Consider the following 22478-nt stretch of genomic DNA (forward strand, 5'->3'; position numbering starts at 1 on the left):
CATTGTTTATACTTTTTTTATTGCATTGAATTCTTTAGTTCATTTATATCAAACAGAAATTCCACTGCCTAGAGATATATGAAACAAAAACTTGTTGGATTCCATCGGAATCTTATTAGTTTTGTATGTCACTTTGGTAAAAATTTTAATCAATGGATTCCATGAGTGGAACTAGGGGGGAGGGGGTCTCCTCTGGAAAATTCAAATTTCTTATAAATTAAAATAGTAAAATTGCCAAAAAATCGGAGCCCCCTTGAAAAAAAAAATCTAGATCCACCCATGGATTTAAATGCTACTATATATTATTTCCAGATTATAGTGCAAGAAATTAAAAAAATGATACAATGTCCATTAAGTTTCTTCTGTAAAGTTAATTTCCACTTGACATTACCCCCCCCCCCCCAAAAAAAAAAAAAAAATTTGCTAAACTGAACAGAAAGATCGAATATTTCTGCTGTAACAACTGGCCCAATTGCGACCAAACTTGTCACTACTGCCTTTGGGTAAAGGTCTTTCAAGTAATGGTTAGAAAATTAACCGTAAATTATTTGATTATGAAAGATATAATGATAAATAAACTATACATTTATGTCAAATAAGCGAAAAATTTGCAAATTGGGGATAAAAAATGAATTTTAATGATAAAAAAATCAATTCAGTAAGTAACAACAAAAGCTCCCATGCGGGATTCGATCTCGGTGTATATGTACGGATCACAAGCCCGACACTTCATCTACTCGGCTATGAGGTAAGTTATATGTTGCTGTATATAAGATCATTTTAATAAAACAAAATGTCGTTTCGATCAGATGTCAGCCATTTTATGACGATGTGTTATTCCACCTCAAGAATCTTTCCAAGAATTTACACAAGTCTACAATATTTGAAATAATTGTGAAAGAAGGTCATGGTATAGATGTTTTAAATTGTTTTTTACAATGAAACCTAGAGGTTACAAGGGAGTCATACAGAGGCCCCAATTTAAACAGAAAAGCAGAAAGAAAACAATGTAATTCAGAAAATGGATGCAAAGATTTGTGAAAATTATAAGTTTGAATAAAGGCAAAACAATCCATACCATTCTTGGGAGGGAATTTGAGGGAGGAGTTAAAACCAGAGGGAATTTTGCACTCAAAATGGAATAGCTTTTCAACAGGGGGCCCATGAACCACATTGCTCACCGAACAAAAATTCTTGTATCTCTTGACTGTGACAAACAAGTGCATATTTCCCAGAATTCCTATCCGTGTTTCTGCACATTACTAGCAAAAATATCCAAAAATATCCAACGTAGGTTCTAGGGCCCGAAATTATACAATTTTAAGGAAAATGTTAATGTTTGCATGGATTTTATGTGTATTTTGTCATGATTTTTTTATTGAATTGTATGATGTATTTAATATTCATGAAGTTTAACAGCTACTTTTGTCAACATTTGACACTGGTGATTGGGTGAGCAGTGTTGTTCATGGGCCTCATGTGTTTTTACTAAATAAAATGAACATTGATGTTTAATTTACCAGTGATCGACTGATAATTGATTATCGTGTGTCCGATTATTATCAATATCGAATTAAAAAAGGGGTAAATTTTCCTTCAAACGTTATGGCAGTTAGAAGGGGCTGCAGCGGGACGGATATACCAGTAGTTTACCTGCACTCACTGAGCAAACAGGTGCACTCTGTTCATGTATCTATTGTGACCTATTTCCGTCCAGGTGCACAAAATTGTAACCTGTATGATTACTATATGATTAATATATTGAATGTCAACGTTGTTCGTTCGAACGCAGCATTTCTAAAGTGGACGTGTTTTTGTTTGCCTCACTTACTGTCATACAAACAGTCTGTATTACAAATTCACTGTCTTTATTATGTTATCGATATTTTGTTTTCAAATTTATAGAGAAAACAGTCTTCCATGAATTGCAGCTTTTGTTTCGCCCTTCGTGGATGTATGTCCTGGCCTTGTTCCACGGGATAGTTGCGCCGTTTTGTCACTCCGTTAGTCATATTGGTTACAAATTTCATCTATTTCAAACTCAGCAAAAATAACCTCTAAATGATGGTTGAACACAACAACACGGTGTCAATAAAATTCCGGAGCATCTGACGAATTTCCCTGCTGACAATTCGAACGTGTATGTTTGACGAGAAAAGCCGTGTCCTTTGATCCGCGCACGCGCGCCATGTCCTCTACGCATTCTTGTACGTTGTACGAAGAAGGAAATCGTCGTGCTAGAGAGGAACTGAGGTCTGGCCAAAAACGGTGTGACACGGAGAGGGGACAATGTTACACTGCCGTGGCGCAGGGTCACAGCGTCCACACTGTGCAATGAAGAGTAGCAGGTCTAATTGAAAAAAAAAACCCATAACAATTTGATGAAACAAATTATACTTCTTTTCCATGTCTGGATTCATCTTCCACATTGTTTCCTGTTTGCTATTATAAAAACTTGAAAAAGGAGAGAAAAAAACCGTGTACTTTTGTGTTGATTATAGCGAAAAATCAATGATGTTATCGTGACATATAGGAAGTGGGAATTTGTACTATTGTCACAAAGATTTTATTCCACACAGAATCCACAATGTATTTTTTTCAAACAGCTTCCACATGCAATAACAGTAGTTCTAGAAGCTTCTAAATAGGTACAGAATGGTTTTCACAACTAATGGACATTTTTTTTCTTCAAAACAGTGATGGCGTGAGTTGTGAGAGCTGCGTGATACCAGGTCTCTGTTCTGTAGAAAGGACATCAACAAAAGGAAACTCGAAACGCCTAATGGAGATGAACAGTGTTGGTAGATGGAGAAAAATTAAGATTCTGCAGAAAATGGTCAATGGTCGACCCCCCCCCCCCCCCCCCAATCCTCTTTTCCTATTAATAAAAAAAATATTTACTGTACAAGTAATTTTCTTGCTTAAGTGGGAAATTGAGATCTCGTACATAGATTTTGTAGACTGCAGTCAGAGCTTGACACATACTGGTTATTGCGTAGTAATAGACTAAATATTTGACAACTAGATATTAATATAGGTTCATAAAAATTGGATACAGACTCATCGGAGTAAGGGTAGTGCCCTCTGAGGTACCAGTATAAAAGCTAGTACTTGTTCATAAGCGATTATCGACCAGAAGTTTTCTGATAAGATGCACTCTTTAATTCTGCAATGTAACCTTTAGAAATCCAAAAGGGTTTTTTTTATCCGCGTCATTGAAACAACCCTAACTCAACACGTAACCGGCTTTCTAGAATTCTCAAGACTCTCAATACTTTCCATCACAAGTTATTTAAACAAAATTCAAGTGACTGTTATTTTTTTTTTATGTCAGTGGACGACTTTTTCTGACTTGGATATAAGTTTAGCGATCAAGAACCGAGGGTTTTAACTGTAATCGTGCTCCGTGAATCAAGGCTCCCGTTATAGGCAAGTGAATGAAGTGATCAATGTAATTTTATTTGAGTATAACGGATAACCTTTTATTACCGCGGATCAGAAAAAAGGAAACTTCATTACTTTCGTTCTATGTCACATACATTTTTACTTGTAAGGAATTAACCCCTATACCTTTTTTCATTGTCTAACGATTCAAATTATTAAGTAACAAATACACATTACGATATGACTTACGTTTATTTTGATAATTAATCTATATCTTTATTTGAGGAAAACGTAATTGCATTCATTTGTTCAATTTCTACAATAAGGTGCGTCTAAAAGGATAGATCCGGTAAAAACTTCCAAAATCAATTACTGGCTTTTCCATCTATGTAACACACTGATCGATTATACAATAATTACGTATTTTCTCCAAATAATAGATAGATAGTGCCTGTTTGGAAGGGTAACATTCGAAATTCAAATTCAACTGTTACCCTTCCGGACAGGCACTATTTATTTTATTATACTGAATGTCTTAACTTTTAAAGAAAACTTAGTTGCTTTTATGTAGAAATGACGTGAATTCTACGTCGAACCGTTCGCGCATAATTTACGCGCATGTAACACTTTGTTGTGATACCCGTTGTCAAGTATGTTGCTAACGCTGAGGGTAATAGAACGGATTATCAACTGCGTCTTAACCAATTAGATTTCAGTATTTAACATAAAAGTATAACAACATAAATTACAACATGTATGTCTACGTTAATATGTTAAAGACAGTAATGTTCAGTGCAATGCAATGGTTTGGTTGTTGTTCATAGAACTTTAAATACAATACAATAACTCTTAGATAAAATAAATATTTCCATCAATAGAGTGCAATTTCTGACATGGGGCTTCACACCATCTACCTATCCCGATGAGCAAAAAGCGAGTAGCGATTTGTTGCTTGAGTCTTACAAAGGGTTTCCATCATTTTTTGCAGAGAGTATTTTTCGAAGCCCAAGCTTTGCCTGTCCTGTTTTATAGATCTGACCATGTGACGAACCACTCGTATTATTTTAATTAGTCTTTTGCTCTTCGTTTGATCGCAGTAGTTGTCCAGTTATCGTAATGTAACAAAGCATTGCTCTGACCATGTAAGTGATAGAAAAGCCGTATATCAAAGTGATTTGGCAATAGAATGCTTACCTAGTATTTCGTTATTCATGTTGAGTTTCAGTGTTACACATATATATCAGAAAAGTCGAGCAGTGAATTAAAATAAGTTTAATCAATACATTTTTTAAAGCATTGTTCTCATTAATATAACATAAATTCGTCTTCTGTATTTATAACATATGTCGTTTGAAAAACAGCAGTAAGATTTTAAAGATTTTAGCAAAAAAAAAGATAATTAATGAATGCTTGTTCGAACATAGAGTCTGTGAACAAATAAAAAAAAGGGATGCTCTACCTCCTTTTCTACTTGGACCATCTAACATCTAACAGTTATATGATGTTTTATAGGATTTATCTCAATCAAAATACAAAAATAAATAATTTTGTTTAGATAAATCGATGTTAAACGGATGATATAATATTTAAGAAATGAACTCAATGTCTACCCAAGTTATACTCGTGTCACGAAAAATTATTTCGTGCTTAGGGTTGTGGTTGTTAAGGTTGGTTTTCTGTAATTGATAAATGGAGTCGATATACAATAAAGATATTTATTCCACAAGGGTCCAGCATAAAGTGACTTATAAACAAATGATAAAAGTGATGACAAATAAAACAGAGTACTAAACAATGAGTCTTTACAAAATATGTATAGAGATGCAACATAAAAAGGACCACAATAAAAATGAGTCTTTGCATACTCTAACACAACTGTAACATATACACATGCTAAGTGAATATTGACCACATTAAATCTGTGTTTTATAAGTACATAGCTATATAATATGATTATAAATAAAAATTAAAATAAGGGGAAAATTAACTAAAATGGAGAGATCGCTTGGCTATGATGAGGACCATAATTATTGAAAAGTCAACTATATTTGTTTACATGTAGTAGTAAGCTACGAACCTATACTTAGCGCGAGTACACATGTACTCGGCTATGTTGACGAGCCGAAATAAAGACGTAGAGTGATTAAAGTTAAATATAGATCTTAAGTTCAAATAAAAGAAAGCGTAGATAAAAATGAACATGTTAAACACTTACATTATAATTTAGGAACGATCGATTGTAATTATATAATGAAATACGCATTCTCTTAACGAAATAGATTTGTAAAACCCGCATTTCCTCTTGGGCGGAAGTATAAACAATGACTAAATTTAGAACCAATCACGTGGTAATTCCGGAAGACGCTTTAGCATTTATCAAAGTGAGAAGCGGGGAATAGTAATTATTGATAAGTAAGAGAATCAAAAATAAATCAAATAACAAAATATTAGAACAGATGGGAAAATGATTATGAACATAAAATGATTGAGAAAATAAACATTCCAGTTAATATTTTTGGCTAACAATATTTTCTTATCAAAGCATGTAATATACATGTATATAAATGTAATTTCAAGATAAGGTAAAATTCAATGACAGAAAAAGTTGAACGTTTTACCCTTTAAAAAGACAAATAGTTGTAATAAAAATGCATTTAAAAATGTATATAAAATAATGTCCTACCTGTAATTGATAAATGGAGTCGATATACAATAAAGATATTTATTCCACAAGGGTCCAGCATAAAGTGACGCGCTGGGATCTTGGGACAAAAATCGACTTAGTCCAGGTGAGGTACATTATAGGTTAATTACTTCTTGTATCAATAAAAAAAAGATAGGATTCCCTTGCGAGGGCCTCTTGACAAAAGGATAGTATAGCGTGGGTTCAGACAAAGGGGCTTAATCCGATGACCTGACACTAATTGAGTAGATCAAACATCAAAAGAAATTTCTAATTGAAAAGTGATTTGTTACGTAAAATTTGTTTGACCTTAACTAGATAGATATTTCACTCATCGCCGTGATAAGTGTGAATATTTACGAAACTGATTATCAAGTGAAAGAAAGTATTTCCTTGCGGCGAAATGGGTTTTATAGTGACAAAAGATATCAGTTACTTTTTGTGCATTTTGTTCCTGAAATAGTTTGAAACACAATTACAATATAAAGATACAATATGTAGAAAATAGGAAAATTTTCTATAATAAAATATTTCTGATAAGGGGTCAAATGTACATTACGATACTCGTATAACCTGGGTTGGGGCAATTTACGCTTTATAATCCGCGAAGCGGATTATAAAAAAGCGTAAATTGCTCCAACCTAGGTTATACGATTATAACTTGGGTAGATATTGAGTTCATTCCTTATAATTTAATTTTCTGGAATTTGCTGTACAAATTGAGTCCGTTTTACTTTTAAAAATGATATAAATCTGTTCAAAATCATAAAAAAAAACGTAACGTCAAGTGAATTAGTACGTTGGTGCATTGTGACGTGTCTTGTGACGTGCAAACCAGGTTATACAAATTTAACTAAGTTTTTCTATCCAATCAAATGCCGCGTTACAACCAGAATTAAATTATTGAAGAAATGAACCCAATATCTACCCAAGTTATACTCGTATAACCCGGGTTGGGGCAATTTACGCTTTATAATTCGCGAAGCGGATTAAAAACAGCGTAATTGCTCCAACCCAGGTTATACGAGTATAATTTGGGTAGATATTGAGTTCATTCCTTATAATCTAATTTTCTGTTATTTACCATACAAATTGCGTTTTAAGTTTAAAAATGATATTTATCTCTTTAAAATTCAAAAGTAACGTCAAGCAGATTAGTACGTTTTTGACGTTAGTGCATTATGACGTGTCGTGTGACGTGCAAACCAGGTTATACAAATTCAACTAAATTTTTCTATCCAATCAGATGCTGCGTTACAACCAGAATCAAATTATTCGCGTTTATTCGTGAAAAAAGTTTTTTTTACCTAGGAGAATTAGCTCAATGGTCTTTCGTACAATCCTTTCTGTTTTTTGTTTTACAAAACATATCCATTTTTGGGAGTTGATTTTAATCAACTCTCCTATGCAGTCACTCTGGCAAACCGAAAGTGAAACAGTGTTTGGACAAATCATCACCGCTGACAAGTCTTAGTTCTTGAATATAATACAAAAATTCGATGTAATGTATGCTGAAGCATTGTTTTTCAAGGAAACTTATCTATAAACACTTTGAAAATAGTAAGATTTTATATAATACGAACAATTTAGATATTTATGTAGTCTCATGTATTCCTACGCCAGAGTTTAATATAGTCTCGTTCAACCAAAAGCTCGACTGTCTCCGTAAATCTCCGACAAACAGAGAGACTCTCTTGCTTGTCGGAGATAAACGGAAACAGCTGAGCGTCAGTGGTTGAACGAGACTGGAATTCAATATCAATAGTGCTTGGATCCATACAATTTTTAGAATTGTCTCGATAACTAATACATAGTTTGAAATCTATCTTTAAATATTACACAACATGATTCATATGGGGTTTCTCTAAATTCTTGTCTGAAAAGTCTAATTAAAATTCATGTAATAAAAAGTGCGTAATTTTAATACAAACTAGAAACTAATTGCCACGCAAGATAAGTTGATTTTAAAATAAATGATAATCGATAAAATCAACTCCCGTCAGTACTTTGATTAGATATAACAATACCAGTTTTTCTTAAATTTATTTTCACTTTAAACAACATGGCAATAGAGAAAAAGTACTATATGATTCTTTTGTTTTTGCAACAGATGCATTATAAATAATCAATAATTATTCAGTGTCAACATTATGGCATAATTTCCTTTTCCAATTACACCTCCGTTTTTGGCAATGTACCCGGTAAACAAGTTGTTTGTTAAAACGATAGTTATCCTTGTAAATAAGCGTTGTTACTACCATATCTACTGCCAGTTGTAATAAATTGATTGATCTCGGTACAAGAAGGAAATGTGTCGCCTTTAACGAACGGGTCTCCTCCCATTTAAAGACACCAGAGAAATGCCTAGATTTGTCGATTGTCAGAGCGTTAGCAAACATCGCTCTGTTCTAATTCAGCCATAAGCCCGATAAAGATAATGGAACTCGGCACAAGATTATATCACTTACATAAAAATTGTAATTGATTTAAAATAATATATTCTCTTCGCTCGTGGTGATAAGATCTCAAGACCTTGTTACTGTTTTGTCAATTTCGCGACTCAAGACTAATGGCAGGCGTTTTAATCCACTCAAGTCGACGAATCAACTTGGGAACTTTCATTGTTTGCACTCACATAGCACGAGGTAAAAATGACCAAATGCTGTCCCACAAAGGCTGGGAAAAAATTTGACATAGTCTAGTAATTTACCAACGCAATAGCCATGAACTGGTATTCATTTAGAACCTACTAAAAATGACCCAATTCTGCCTTGCCAACAACCGAAATATACAGGGTTAGGGTTAGGGTTAGGATACACTATGCTATAATCAGAAAATGATATATACCAAGTGAACATGACCAAATTCTGCCTTAACAATCACCTGAAATGTACGTCTATCATATTGAAGCCGGAACATACTGCATTTGTTATGTAAAAAGGTCAAATGTAGACTTATACACAAACAGAAATATACGTATATCATGATGTTGCCGGGAAATGATACAAACGACGTTTGAGGAAATAACCCAACCGCTGTCTCCAGGCAGTCTTCTCCAATACCTTGTATATGTAAATTGAGAGTCGACACGTGAGTTCTATCATCATTATGTTGTCGTTGGTTGCCACTGTTGAATGAACACCGGATTACATGCAACGTATAGTTATAAAAACACAGTTCTCAAATGAAAAAAATAAAACACGTGACTTTTCTGTGAATCTTTGTGGTTTTTACAGATAAGTTATTTATTATTTTCGGACCAAAGTTCATAACCATGGATTTCTAAGAAAAAGGAGGACAAAAGACAGTTACTATGTGTATTCAATTAAGGCTATTCCCCGGGGAATTTTTCTGTATATGTCCATATATTGTATGTTGCTGACAAGTAAAGTGACTCCTCCAACGAATCCATGTTTATCTGGTCTCCTGGGTCACTGCTTTCTTTTGTAATAATTCAAATATTCCTAGAATAGGCTTCTTAAGAAACTGTTTAAGAAAACAGTGTAAATGACGCTTGAACTATAGAATTCCTCCCCCTGGTTATTGCCTACTTGGTTGTTTTAGGAACATTAACCACAACACCCCCCCCCCCCCAAAAAAAAAGAACATCTAGATCAGGGTAACATATTTGTAATCGGTAACATATTTTTCTTGTATATCGATGTTTACAAACACAGGACGAACACATGGAGAGGGCTTGGGTCGATCTCATGTCTTGTATAGATGTTTATGGGGAATTGATTTTTCTACTTTCAAGGATGGTAATAATGGCGGCTATTTACAACCTCTACAGGGCCTTTATTCGGGGCTCTCGTCAACTTGCGTCATCAGGACAAAATCAATCTGCTCCAGGTCCGGGATTACACAGCGTCTTGAAGTCGGGCACACTCGATTTGTAAGAAGGCGACAGATATAGGCTACAGCCGTGGTCAGAGGCTGCGATCCTCTATGTAGATCCACACGGTCATACCCGGTGTCACTAAAATAATAAACGACCACTCCATATCATTTTGGTGTTTGGGGTGAGAAAAATCTTTTATTTTATCATTAACTTCATTCCCTTCGAAATACTGTTAAATATCATTAAAGTGATAATATGAATGCTCCCCTTGGTGGTACAATTGTGTGGCAAGATGAAAGCAACACGCATCTTTGTACGGTCTGAGATCGTAATACAATAGAATCAATAGAATATAATAAGATAAGATAGAATTTATTTCCAAATTAGGGTTTCAAGGAGCATTACATGTAACAATTATGATTACATATAAATACGCATACAATAGAACAGTTTTGTGTGATAAATTAATAATGTAATGTAATGATATTATGCACAAAATAACTCGAGATTCGGCTGAAAGATAATTATGCAGGCACATCTATATTATTTCTTAATATGATGGTAATGAAACCAGTATATGATATATGATATTTTTATATATGATATTAAATATAACACTCGGTGTAACTGTCGATAAACAATATTGTCAGACTAAGGTAATTACAGAATAAAGAATAATTAGGTCATGATCACAAGGAAGGTCAAGAATAATATAATGTAATATCACATGCATTTTCATTAATATATATTATTAATATTGAGAGGATATACATAGGCTATGTCTGTTGTCCAACCCTATTGAATTTAGTCAATAAAATATTTTTAAACTAAAGAAGGTCAAGGTCAGAAATAAATGAATTAAATGTAACTGAATTGCTCACACAATACATATCTTGTGATGAAGATCATAAAAACTATCTTGAAAAGTTGAAGCTCATATAAATATATAAAAAAGATTCACATTTTAGTTCTATTAAGGTCATAGGAGAGGTCAGGGTCATAAAATTATGGTATACCACTACTACGTTATACAGTCGAATTGCGTAGATACCCTTATGTATCTTCAAAATATGAGAAATTCACGATAATCGTCGTAGAAACTTAACTAAACTGGAACTAGGGAATAGCGAGATCAATGTCATAGAATAAGGAGATGAAAAATTATAGATTAAGTCGAATTACACTCATCCAAATGTAGTTTTAAATCTAGAAGTACCTTGAGCAGTGTTCAATGGAAATAAAGGGATAATGTAGTCAAAACGGAAGTTTCTACCTTAAAATTCAAGCCAAGGAAGGTCAATGATAAAAAAAACCCTGCTCACATCCATATACATGTATATCTATATCTTTGTTTAACGTGTAATAAAAAAAACCTATAACATCTATTGAACTGGAGGTAAATAGTGAGACAAAGTTTGACGGACGGACAGAAAGAGAAAAGTTTGATGGACGGACAGAAAAAGAAAAGTTTGACGGACGAACTAGTCTCGTTCAACCAGACGCTCGGCTGTCTCCGTAAATCTCTGCTCGTCGAAGATTTACGGAGACAGCCGAGCGTCTGATTGAACGAGACTACGGACGGACAGAAAGAGCAAAGTCTGACGGACGGACAGGAGACAACGAAATTTAACGGACGGACAGAAACAGCAAAGTTTGACGGACCGTCAGAAAGTTCAAATCTAGCAAAGTGTGATGCACGGATAGGAGACAGAATGACACATACGGCAAACACTGTATGCCCCAACCGTACATATACCAATTACATGTATATCAATGTTATTTTAAGGAGGCTGGGTGGTCTACATATTAACCATCAGATCTACCTTAATATTTATTTACAGAATGGATTATTTATAGTGAAGAGAAATTCCATACATTTTTTTACTTTAGAATTTAAATAGTTTCCTGTAAAACTCTTCTTTTTAATATTTATATCGTTTAAAATGGACCAAGACCATCAAGCTCTCACTACATAAGCTATCACTTATATTTCTAAATATCACAATATAGTGCGTATTTTAGTTCTTTTAGTTAAGCAACGGCCAATATAGATTAAGAAATAAGAAGTTCATGATGGACTATGAAAGGGACCAACATTGGTCATGTTGATTCAGTGGGACAGGAATCGATGTTTCCCTTGTTCTGAAATACGTGCTTGCTCATATTTCATCAAAGGAAAATTAAAAAAACAAATTCATAGATTTATAAACACCCTATAAAAATCATCTGAATAATTTTATATAGGGAAATGATGGGTTCGCCTGCACAGTACTGAATTACCGACCATCTGCCACCAAAGAGATAAAACACTAAACCGATCTCGGACTCTAAATAGAAGGCCACGGCTGCCGCCAGCTGAATCTCTTGCATGCAGAAAAAAAAGAAATATACTTTTGAAAAATGTCCCTATTTTTAATTAGAATTTACAATCCCTAATAGGTTGATTTTCAATTAAACTGATAAATATTTTTATAAACTCCTCTGTTGAAGAACTAAAGGTGCTCCACTTTTTTCTCTGAGATACTCTATTCTATTGTTGTTAATATGGGGATGATTTATAACTCTGACTATTCTTATTTGAGTTGTTTGGCTCGCGTGAATTCCCCATAAGATTGAACCACTAACCATTGTTAATAATCTGAGAAACTTGATCACGATAAACTAAGCAAAAACTTCAACACAATATATGGAATAGGATTGGGAGTATTTTTTTGAAAAACAAAATCATAAAAGGATGGTCATGGTAAAAAAAATTATATCATTTTATTGTCCATGGACTTGGTGAATTTCATACTATTAAGATCGTGTATATGGATATTGAGAAGACCTTTCACAAAACAGGTTGTTGTTTTATAAACTTTATATAAAACATTCCCAGCTGTGCTGGAACGCTAAAGGGGGATGTCATTGATACATGTACACTCTTTAAATAATATCTATATACAGGATAAATCCCGGGGATTTGTAGTAACGAGTGCAGTAAATATAGACGCAGATCCATAAAACACATCCCTCCCCCGGAAAAACAAAAACCGAATTTGTTTTCTTCTACAAATTAAAACCTTAACAACCATGACAAAAATTACCCATGTTAAATTGCCATAGAAACGATGTCCACAAATTGGTTGGAAGGAGGAGTAAATATCTTTTAAGTTCCATTTTGCGGGATTGCTTGCGAGCTACCCATAAATGTTACGACCATGTTACTCAACTGTGACAAGGGTCGCATCAAGTGCTAGATCACGTGACCAACCTGTCCAGTTACCTGGTTGTTACGGCGAGCTATGTACACACCAGCCATAAGGTGTGGGGCAAGGCCTTATTTAGGACATATCAGAAATCGTGACTATTCGCAGTCCCGACTCCTTACATAAGACTACAAAAACTTATCGAATGTAGTTTAATCACAGCGAATTGCATGTCAAAGAATAAATGTGTGGTAAACGACTTTCTTTAAACTAATGGTACATGAAGTTTTATGATTTTTAAGACGATTGATAAATTTTTGTTCAAATCGAAAACGATTTATGGTCCAGACAGCTCTATCTTTAAAAGGACCCAGTAAGAGGCCAAGAGATGTGATGGGGTGGAATGGACAGTTTTCTTGCTTTATGTAACTAATATGTTCAAGAAAAGTCTTCTCCTTACCTTTTTTCTAAGAAATTTTAAATAAACAGTTGAATTTGGTGAAAGCAGTCAATTCTATCTTACCACCACCCCAACCCCCTCATCCATATCCATCCCGTGTTGAGTTTTGGATTAGGGTTTGGCAAAATTAAATACCTTTTAAAACTTTATTTCATACCGATGAATATTTTATTTTTCTAAACCGATCTGCTCCAACCCTTATTTTGAAAAAAAAACCCACCAGAAAACCAGTGAAGGTTCCAGTAGCATTAATTTGATTTTTACCAATTATTTTGAATACCCATATGTCACATCGTATTAAATTAAACTTAACATGTATGGTTTTGTACCGTCTATAAAGCCATCAGACTTACACAGAAAAAGCCAGGTGTTATTAATTTACATTACAAAACTGATAACAAAAGTACAATTTCTTTATGTAGAAATGACGTAAGTACATTCACGAGAGAGAGAGAGAGAGAGAGAGAGAGAGAGAGAGAGAGAGAGAGAGAGAGAGAGAGAGAGAGAGAGAGGATGGGTTCTTTTCTGATTCCTTTATGTAGATATGACGTAAGTACATTCACGAGAGAGAGAGAGAGAGAGAGAGAGAGAAAGAGAGAGAGAGAGAGAGAGAGAGAGAGAGAGAGAGTTTCTTTCCTAAATCCGGAGAAGTTTTCGGTTCCTTTCTCGGTATGAACAGCTCTTATTTTAACCTTTTTAATTTCTAACCTGTGTGCAAACATAAAATTGCTTTAATTTGATGGATTCCGAAATAGACCTGCCCGAGCAGAGAATACCATTCTTTATTCTAATGAACAAACAGGTCTCCTCTGACGTAATTCAACAGTTATGGAATTTTAATAAAGTTCTATCACATGAGTTTAATCATGTTAATTAGATAAAAAGTAGACCATGGCTGTTAAAACCCACATTGGGCAGTCGCCTGCATATCGAATAAAAGCTGAAATTTCTAATCTCATAGAAATATCGATTATAATATATTTGAACTATAAATAGGGATTCGGGGGTTTATATTACAGGTAAGATCCCCGTGTTCGCGACCACACTTATGGCTAGTCGCTTCTTAGTCTACATCTATGATCCGTAGTATCATTTCATAATATATGTGAACTTAATTCATATTTCCACAAAAAAAGGAAAAGAAAAAAATGCAAGTTATCTCAACTAAAAGACTGACGATATTCAACAGATATAGGGAATGCACATTTGATTCAAACGATATACAATGACATTAAAACTGCTCACTTGGTCGCGTTCGAGATCAAACGTTCACAGCCGGTGACCAGATACACTCGATGCATCACATGCGCTTACCTGTACAGGTACTGATCTATCAACTACCTAGTTCTACTTCCTCTTGTACCTTACAAGGTGTGTAATGATTGTAAAGCGATTAAAAACAACACCTCAAGCAAACACTTTCACATCAATACGTACCTACGTTTTATTTGTTATTTAAGCGCTTAAATAGATGTTTAAATTATGTAAGTATGGGAAAATGAATGAAAAATATAATGCATGATAAAACATGGATATTTTATATTGACGTAGCAATATATCTCAATATACGATGTTTTTAACGGCAAACTTTTAAAAACAACAAAACAAAACATGATTTACATGTATACATCTTATTAAATCGAACCATCAATTATGTCAATTCAACAAAAATATATAATTGCAATCTGGTACAAGACACTAAATCGATTAGCATAATCTATGGCCAGGTTAAAGTTCGCTCATAAGAAAAGGATCGTTAATGAAATCAATGAATTTTGATCGTCTGCTTCAGTTTGATTGAAAAGACTTCTTGTAAATAACACCTCAAACCGCTTATTAATTATCTCTATGATATCTTTTTACAATTAGTACCTCACATAATCGAAAACATCTGTTAGTTCACTATACCACCGTATAAATACCGCACATCGCACAGTAATTATGTATTATTGCGAGCTCATGAATATTAATGAGTTCCGTATTTATAGCACTGCTAACCACGACATCCATAAAGACAGATAAACATACGGGGAGGGAAACCGTCCCTCAAACACCGGACCGCAGTCGCCTCGTGTACCAATGTATAAACTCTACTCCCCTCGTGTTATTCAAACGGGATAAAAAAAACCTACAAAAAGGTAAGATATACAAAACATATTGCTTTTAGTACCTGTAAACGTGTTACGTTTTATTCAATTAACCATATGGTAAAACATAGGTGATAAGATATACTGTCGGATCTAGATTGTTAGCCCAGGTCAGCTTGAAAGAAGTGTTTTTGAAACTGCCCTTACATACTTTGTATCTGCAGCGAGATATGTGAGTGACATTCAGTGTTTAGGATTTTTTCCCTTGGCTCATCATCTGGAGTTTGAAGGTGAAATAGCTGGTTTTACGTCATAAGCCTATATTTACCTCAACATTATCTTCGCAATAATGTTATGGTATTCAATGCATACTGTATTACCCCTGATAACACGCAAGAAAGAGTATAACAAATGCAATAGATTCGGGAGAAATAAAAACACCCTCACTTGACTATATATACTGTCTGGATTCCGCAATAAATTCATACATCTACACACAACTTGTACCGGCTGGTGCCCGATAAATAGGGGTAATTTTACGATAACTGTTATCTCTCATCAGAAAACGTAGCTTACACCTAGGTTAGAGTGAGAGTTTATTTCTATATTAACTGTAGAGAGGGATCAATTTTGAAAAATAAGAATCATTAATGGTTATTTTGGTCGCGGCATTTCCTCCTTAAAAGTCAGGCGGAATCACACGTGTAAGATTTAATGAACTTGGACAAACACTTTACTAGTACTCATCAATATGTTACTATCTTCTGCTTCCTATCCCGCCGTGACGTCAATACTACGCTAATCTATGGATTCCTTTTGATACAGTGGGTTGTTTTGTCATGAAAATGCATTCAGAAATAATACTCCGCTTTCAACAGCAGCATTTAAATGATTGCTGCCTTATTCACTGCGGGGGTTACCAGCAATCCCAAACATCTCACAGCGTACATACAATCAGGCTGAAAACATTGAGAGAGAAAACAATAAGATGCTTGAAATTTCTCTTGTTCTCCGGCCAATCAAAATCCTAGTCTCCTAACAATGACAGCAAATCTCCAAGATGATGTTTACCAAAATATTCTAGCACTACGAACACCGACTCTTAGTGCGTTTAACCTTCGCTGTCATGATAACCTTTAGCGGTGTTAAAGAAACTATTTCTTGGAGAGGAGGGGGGAGTGTTTATCATGTTTAGGTATCGACAAACACCTATACATCTACAAATAACAGCTGTGTCATGTAAGACACGCCGAGCAGTATTGATTCATTCTAACTATCGACGTATACTATCGTCAATATAACATTTCTTTTTATTTCACTTTCAGCGATCCTCGGATTTGCTGTGCCAAATAAAGAGAGTTGAAACAAACTTTTTGGAAAACAAGAAGAATATTCACACGATACCCATAAACGGACAAAATGCACGTGGAAGTTTCGGTGGCTCTTAACTTTGTTATTTCTTATTTGTACAACAAATTACCCAGAAGGAGAGTCGATATGCTAGCGGAGGAATTAGAAAGAGGATTGAAGAAAAAGTTTCAGGGCCATTGGTATCCGGACAAACCCTTCAAAGGTTCGGGTTTTAGGTGTGTTCGAATGAGCGGAGAGAATGTCGACCCTGTTTTTACCTACGCCGCGACCGAGTGTGGACTTTCCTTGGAGGAAGTCAAGTCCTATCTCCCAGAGGAACTCACCATCTGGATCGACCCTGCAGAGGTCTCCTACCGCATCGGAGAGAAAGGTCAAATCAAGATTTTGTACAGTGATAGAAAAGATGACAGCACTGAAACAGCTGACCGTGAGGTCCAGGCGGCGGGGCGCACGTTTAACCCGGATGCGCAGTGTTTTAAGCCGATTGACAATTTGTCGGCCTCTCTGAACAACTTGTGTTTATCTCCTGTCATGTTGTCTCCGTCATCGCCTACGTCATCAAAAGGGTGGTCTGCTAGCGCGTCTACGTCGCCGTCTAGCTCCCTGTTTAACTCCACATTATCCAGACCCGCGCAGCCGGCGACCCTCGTCTCAAAGGAAAACGTCGTGCCCCAGTTTACAGCAGCCTCGTTTGCCCAGACAAAGTTTGGATCCACGAAACTGAAAACAAACGCTAAAAGACCCACGCGCTTGTCCCCGACAGAGCTTGGCAACTACTTCCGTCAGCGGACAGCAGTACTCCACCCTCCAAGTGGATTTCCTCCCCAGCGACCACGGTCCCTGTCCCCAAGGGACCCACGACTGGAGTTCTACATGGATCAGAAAAACCGCGTGTTCCTATCCCAGCAACAACTCCACCACCAGCAGTTGCAACAGATGCAACAGCAGCATCTGCTCCAGTCGCCGCAGCACGGCGGCAGCCCGTCCTCACCTATAAGTGACAGCGGCCTCATCAGGTCCCCAATGACAGGTCATGGCTTGGTTCCTGGACACTCCTACGACTACAACATGCCCGTCTCTCCTCCGCTGGAGTCTCCCGCCAATTCAACGGCCGTGTCACCGGAGTCGGACAAGTCGTTCATGGATGGGATTAATTTAAATAACATTTCATATACAGCGCAGTTTCCACACATGCTGTTGGCTAATTAGATAGGTCCTAGAGGTCTTAGCGCCGGACGACGACACGTTGCGTGTTTAAACATAGACGATTGACTTTTCCTCGGATCATGAGATATTTCTGGTGTTCATCCTGTGAACATGAACCCGACTCCATGTTCACGGTCGTAGCTGGGTTTGGTTCATGTTGCCATCAGTGACTGTGTCACCTAGTTTTTTATTTACATATGACTATTTTGGAGGGCATCAATTATCGTACTACAGTCCCATAGTAGAGTGATTTATTCTACAAATGAGAGATAGTGGAGATGTATTGTTCAGTAGATATTCCACACATATATCATGTTATATAGCTAAGCTGTTAAATTATTTTTATATTAGTTATAATTTTTCCAAGAGGATGTTCGTACAAAAGATTATATATATTCGTACACTTTTTATTACGGTCTATATGTATATATACAGATTGGGTTAGGTTTTCTATGGAATGTCAGCATCATTTTGATAGAGCCTATTTATATACACACCATGTTCATTGTCATGTACTGGGGGTCTGGGTTGACAGACAACTACCCGCTGGTCTCATTACTACTGCTGTCAACTTCTATGGAGGCTGCTCAATGGTCAAATACGAACACTAAATTCAGAAAAGTTTCTTATAACACATTACCTTCCGTCTAAGTACAACAAACATTAAAACACCACGGAGCAGCCTGTCTTCACCATAGCACCGAACCACTGCTAATTTTTCACGTTTTTTACTTCAATAAGAGCAATAGCAGCCGCGGCTGGGCGGGGTGTGTGGGGGTGTGTGGGGGGTCGTGTGTCGATTTCCGTCCCTGGGAAGACAGTGGGATTCCGCGCCAAAACAACGCCTGTTCTCCGAGCTAGGTGTGACTGGTCAAACGTTGTGCAATAATCGTTCATTTCCATGGCCTTCTATGTTTGAGAATTGTATTGTTTATATTGCTACATATTTTTAAGTTTCTAATAAAATTGGTATTTTTAGAGTCGGTGTTTTCTATTGTTTTCTCTTCATCTGCACGTATTGTCATCGGGTTGTCGTGTGTTATTTCTACATCCAAACTAATAGATAAAAGTTAATTATGACCATGACGTAGGAGAGATCAGAATGAAATCGTGCGACTTGATTTACATAGATCTTTCATTGATTGTCGCTTGTGTAAGCGTTGATAGTTGTTCTGGCTGGGATCGGCGGAAGCAGTGCCTGTGGCCCGTCAATTACAGCTGGTACAGACTAGGAGCGTGTACATCTAACCGTCAGGAAAGGTCTGTGGGTATACAGACACTAGGGACCGGGTACTGTCACGTCACACCTGTACGCTACCTTATGAAACTATCGTGAACTGTTAATCCTTGATGATGAGTATTGGATAAAATCGAGTCAAGCAGAGTACTGTAGTATAATCCAGATAAAGTACATACTTGAATATCAGATCTAGTCAATGTTACCTTAATGTACGATTTTAATATATGTAAAGTATAACTGTCGCTTCCATGTGTTCACACGATGTATGGGAAATCAAATATACATGTATCTGCGTTGTCAAGCTCGCGTAAACTTATAATCATTATAATAATGTCATGTAAATATAAATTACACTGACACAATTATTTACAATCATTAACTTTTACATGATCTAGTATACAACTGGCTACAACCTTTCCAACGAAGGATTGCACAGTCGAATATCAACATTGGTCAGTGTTGCGGTTTATCATTTGGTGTCAAACCTTCATATGTAGAACTTCTGTTAAATCTTAGTTTGACAAAGGATACTTCTCACAACATCCTATACAAAATGTATTGGAATGAAGTCCAAAAAGTCTTCATAAGGGGGTAGGATGGGGGTTACAATTACAGGTATCTTGTAAAATCAATCATGGAGACAAAAACACCTGAACACTTGTAGAGAAATATTGTTTAAAGAAATTGCACTCATTTTTAACGCATTTTCCCTATAATAAAAGTTTTCCATTCTCTTTTTAGCTCACCTGGACTATGATTCGGTCACTCCTTCGAATACAGTGTACTATAGATTTCGATATGCAACTCATATACAAAATCTTTTGTATTCTTTGATGATATAGTAGAATATGTATGCCTTGATTTTTAAAATATACTTAATTAAATAAACACTTTATCTAAGGAATAAGAAATCATTCCTAAAGTGTCATGAGGTGACTTAATATGATTGGCAGTGATCAAATCCAATAAAGCCCTAAAGGCGTCATAATAGATTTGATCACACCCGACCGTATTTGATCTACTCGTGATTTTCCAAACATGATTTCTTTTTACTTCTATTTATATATTTTCAACAAGTGTACAATTAAATAAAATGATATAATTAATGAAATGTATTAGACTATACATTACAAAATTGATTCGTATTTTTATACTCATGAAAATGTGTACTTTAATTAGAAAAATATTTGATTTGGTCGGTCATCCTACGTAACAACTATAACAAATTCAATGTTTGCTTTATTCTGTTTCTCTTTGTAAATCCAGCTTTTCTTATACTTTTGTATATAATTCTTCTGCACCTCATGTAACATAATATGTTATGAGTGAAAATAAATGAACTTGAACTTGAACTATCGCAAAGACACTGGAAAATGTATAAATATTTCATTTTATTTCAAAATGGCCAAAAAAAAAGTGACAAAAAGCAAACCAATAAAAGTTATCGAAGAGCAAAGTAAAAGTGATTTTAAAACTTTAAAGAACTGCATTCGTATTTTTTTTTTTATCTCAAGCCAATTGCACAGTTGATTCCAAAATAACATTTCCGTTAATTTTTTCACACGAATTTCACCTAAAAAAAATCAAGTTAATTTTTGTGCCAGATTTTACAAAAATTCATATCATTCAACAGGATATTGAATTCGATTGAATTTTATTAGGAATTCATAAGAGTGATCTACTCAATTGAATTTCGCTTAAATAAAGATAACGCACAATGCAAGGTTTATCAAACTATCATGATAAAGTGTATCATTAAGTCTGTCAGAAACGGCGAGAGCCAAACCAATTATGATAAGGATGTGCCGAATTTTACATTGGAACACTACTACTTGCACAGAGAAAAAATAATCCTGTAAGGCACTACAATGCCATAAATTGTGATTTTTTTTTAGTGATAAGCTTTCTGATATTGTGTACATCTCTGGAACAATAGAGGAACAGCACGAGGGGTACAAAAGAACTTACAGGAATACATGCATATACATGCATACTGAAAAATAGGCGAAAAATCGTTGTTTTTTAAAAGAAAGTTTTTTTTAAAGTGTGGCCACTTTGTGTTCAGAGTTTACATAAGATTTAAAGCTAGAGATAAATAAAAATATTATTTTGAAAACTTTTTCCCGGGTTACTGGCGCGGCCATTATAAGGCCTCTTGTTTCAATTTTCTTTGTACAGTTTAGGCGGTATCTTAATAAAATTAAACCACTTCTTGAAGATTTGAAAACCTTGCCAAAAAAAAGTATTACAAATTTTTCCTGTCGAATTTGTACGTTCACTGGTCACCAAAAACCCTTTACTGTTACGAGGTCATTTGTTAATAATTTGTAGTTTTAGAGCAGAGAGCGTGTTTGCACATGCTAATCGACCTATATTCAGACATTTTGGGTCAAGTTTTACATCACGGACAGAGCTATTTTTGAACTACGTTGTTATTTCCAAATATATACTACATGCTATAGTAAACAATGATGAGTTCGTGTAAATTCAAGATTTCACCGACTAATCAAAGGCACAGTAAAGTCATCACAATGAATGTTATGTGACCTTGTTTTTCAACAAAATTATCCAAAGATTAATAAAGAAAAAACACTCTATTTGTTTTTTTCGGAACTGCTTTCAGCACGGTATGATGGACAAAGGTCAACTCTTAGGTCATTAATGACGTGATCGACAGTCTATTCGGGACATTTTGTTTTCTGACGAGGGTTTCTTATTCCCAGACGTAGTATACATTTCAGACGGTACGGAGACAAATGGTTTCATTTTTATGTCCCGAATTGTACACTAGTTGACAGCGAGATACAGCACTGTAGATCCGTTGTGCGAGGTCGTAGTGACAGAAAACCCAGCACAGAGCAAATATACATGTAAAATATCAAGGGAAATTGTCGTCGATGCGTATTGTTCTAGTAGAGAAAAATCGTAAACAAAGAAACTAGTCCGATATTTTTATTTTGTTTAAACCAACTGCCATGTTTTAGCGTCCTTATTCCAAGAACCCTCATACAATAGCTT

General features: G+C 35.4%; 1 protein-coding gene across 2 annotated transcripts; it reads left to right on the plus strand.

Moving 5' to 3' along the window:
* Positions 1-15534: 15534 nt before the first annotated feature.
* On the plus strand, positions 15535-19200 carry LOC105325609 (protein Tob1). Of its 2 annotated transcripts, none has more exons than XM_011425249.4 (2): positions 15535-15694; positions 16969-19200. In XM_011425249.4, exon 2 carries the CDS (start codon positions 17063-17065, stop codon positions 18221-18223), a length of 1161 nt encoding a protein of 386 aa, XP_011423551.2. In that variant the 5' UTR covers positions 15535-15694; positions 16969-17062; the 3' UTR covers positions 18224-19200. The 2 variants fall into 2 exon arrangements, with proteins under 2 accessions (XP_011423551.2, XP_011423553.2); XM_011425251.4 differs by lacking the exon at positions 15535-15694 and adding an exon at positions 16611-16838.
* Positions 19201-22478: the final 3278 nt, after the last annotated feature.

The sequence above is a fragment of the Magallana gigas genome, chromosome 7, assembly GCF_963853765.1.
Source record: "Magallana gigas chromosome 7, xbMagGiga1.1, whole genome shotgun sequence".
Lineage (NCBI taxonomy): Eukaryota > Metazoa > Mollusca > Bivalvia > Ostreida > Ostreidae > Magallana > Magallana gigas.

Coding starts and splice junctions, on each gene's coding strand:
- LOC105325609 (XM_011425249.4), top strand. CDS start 17,063: ATGCACGTGGAAGTTTCGGTGGCTCTTAACTTTGTTATTTCTTATTTG.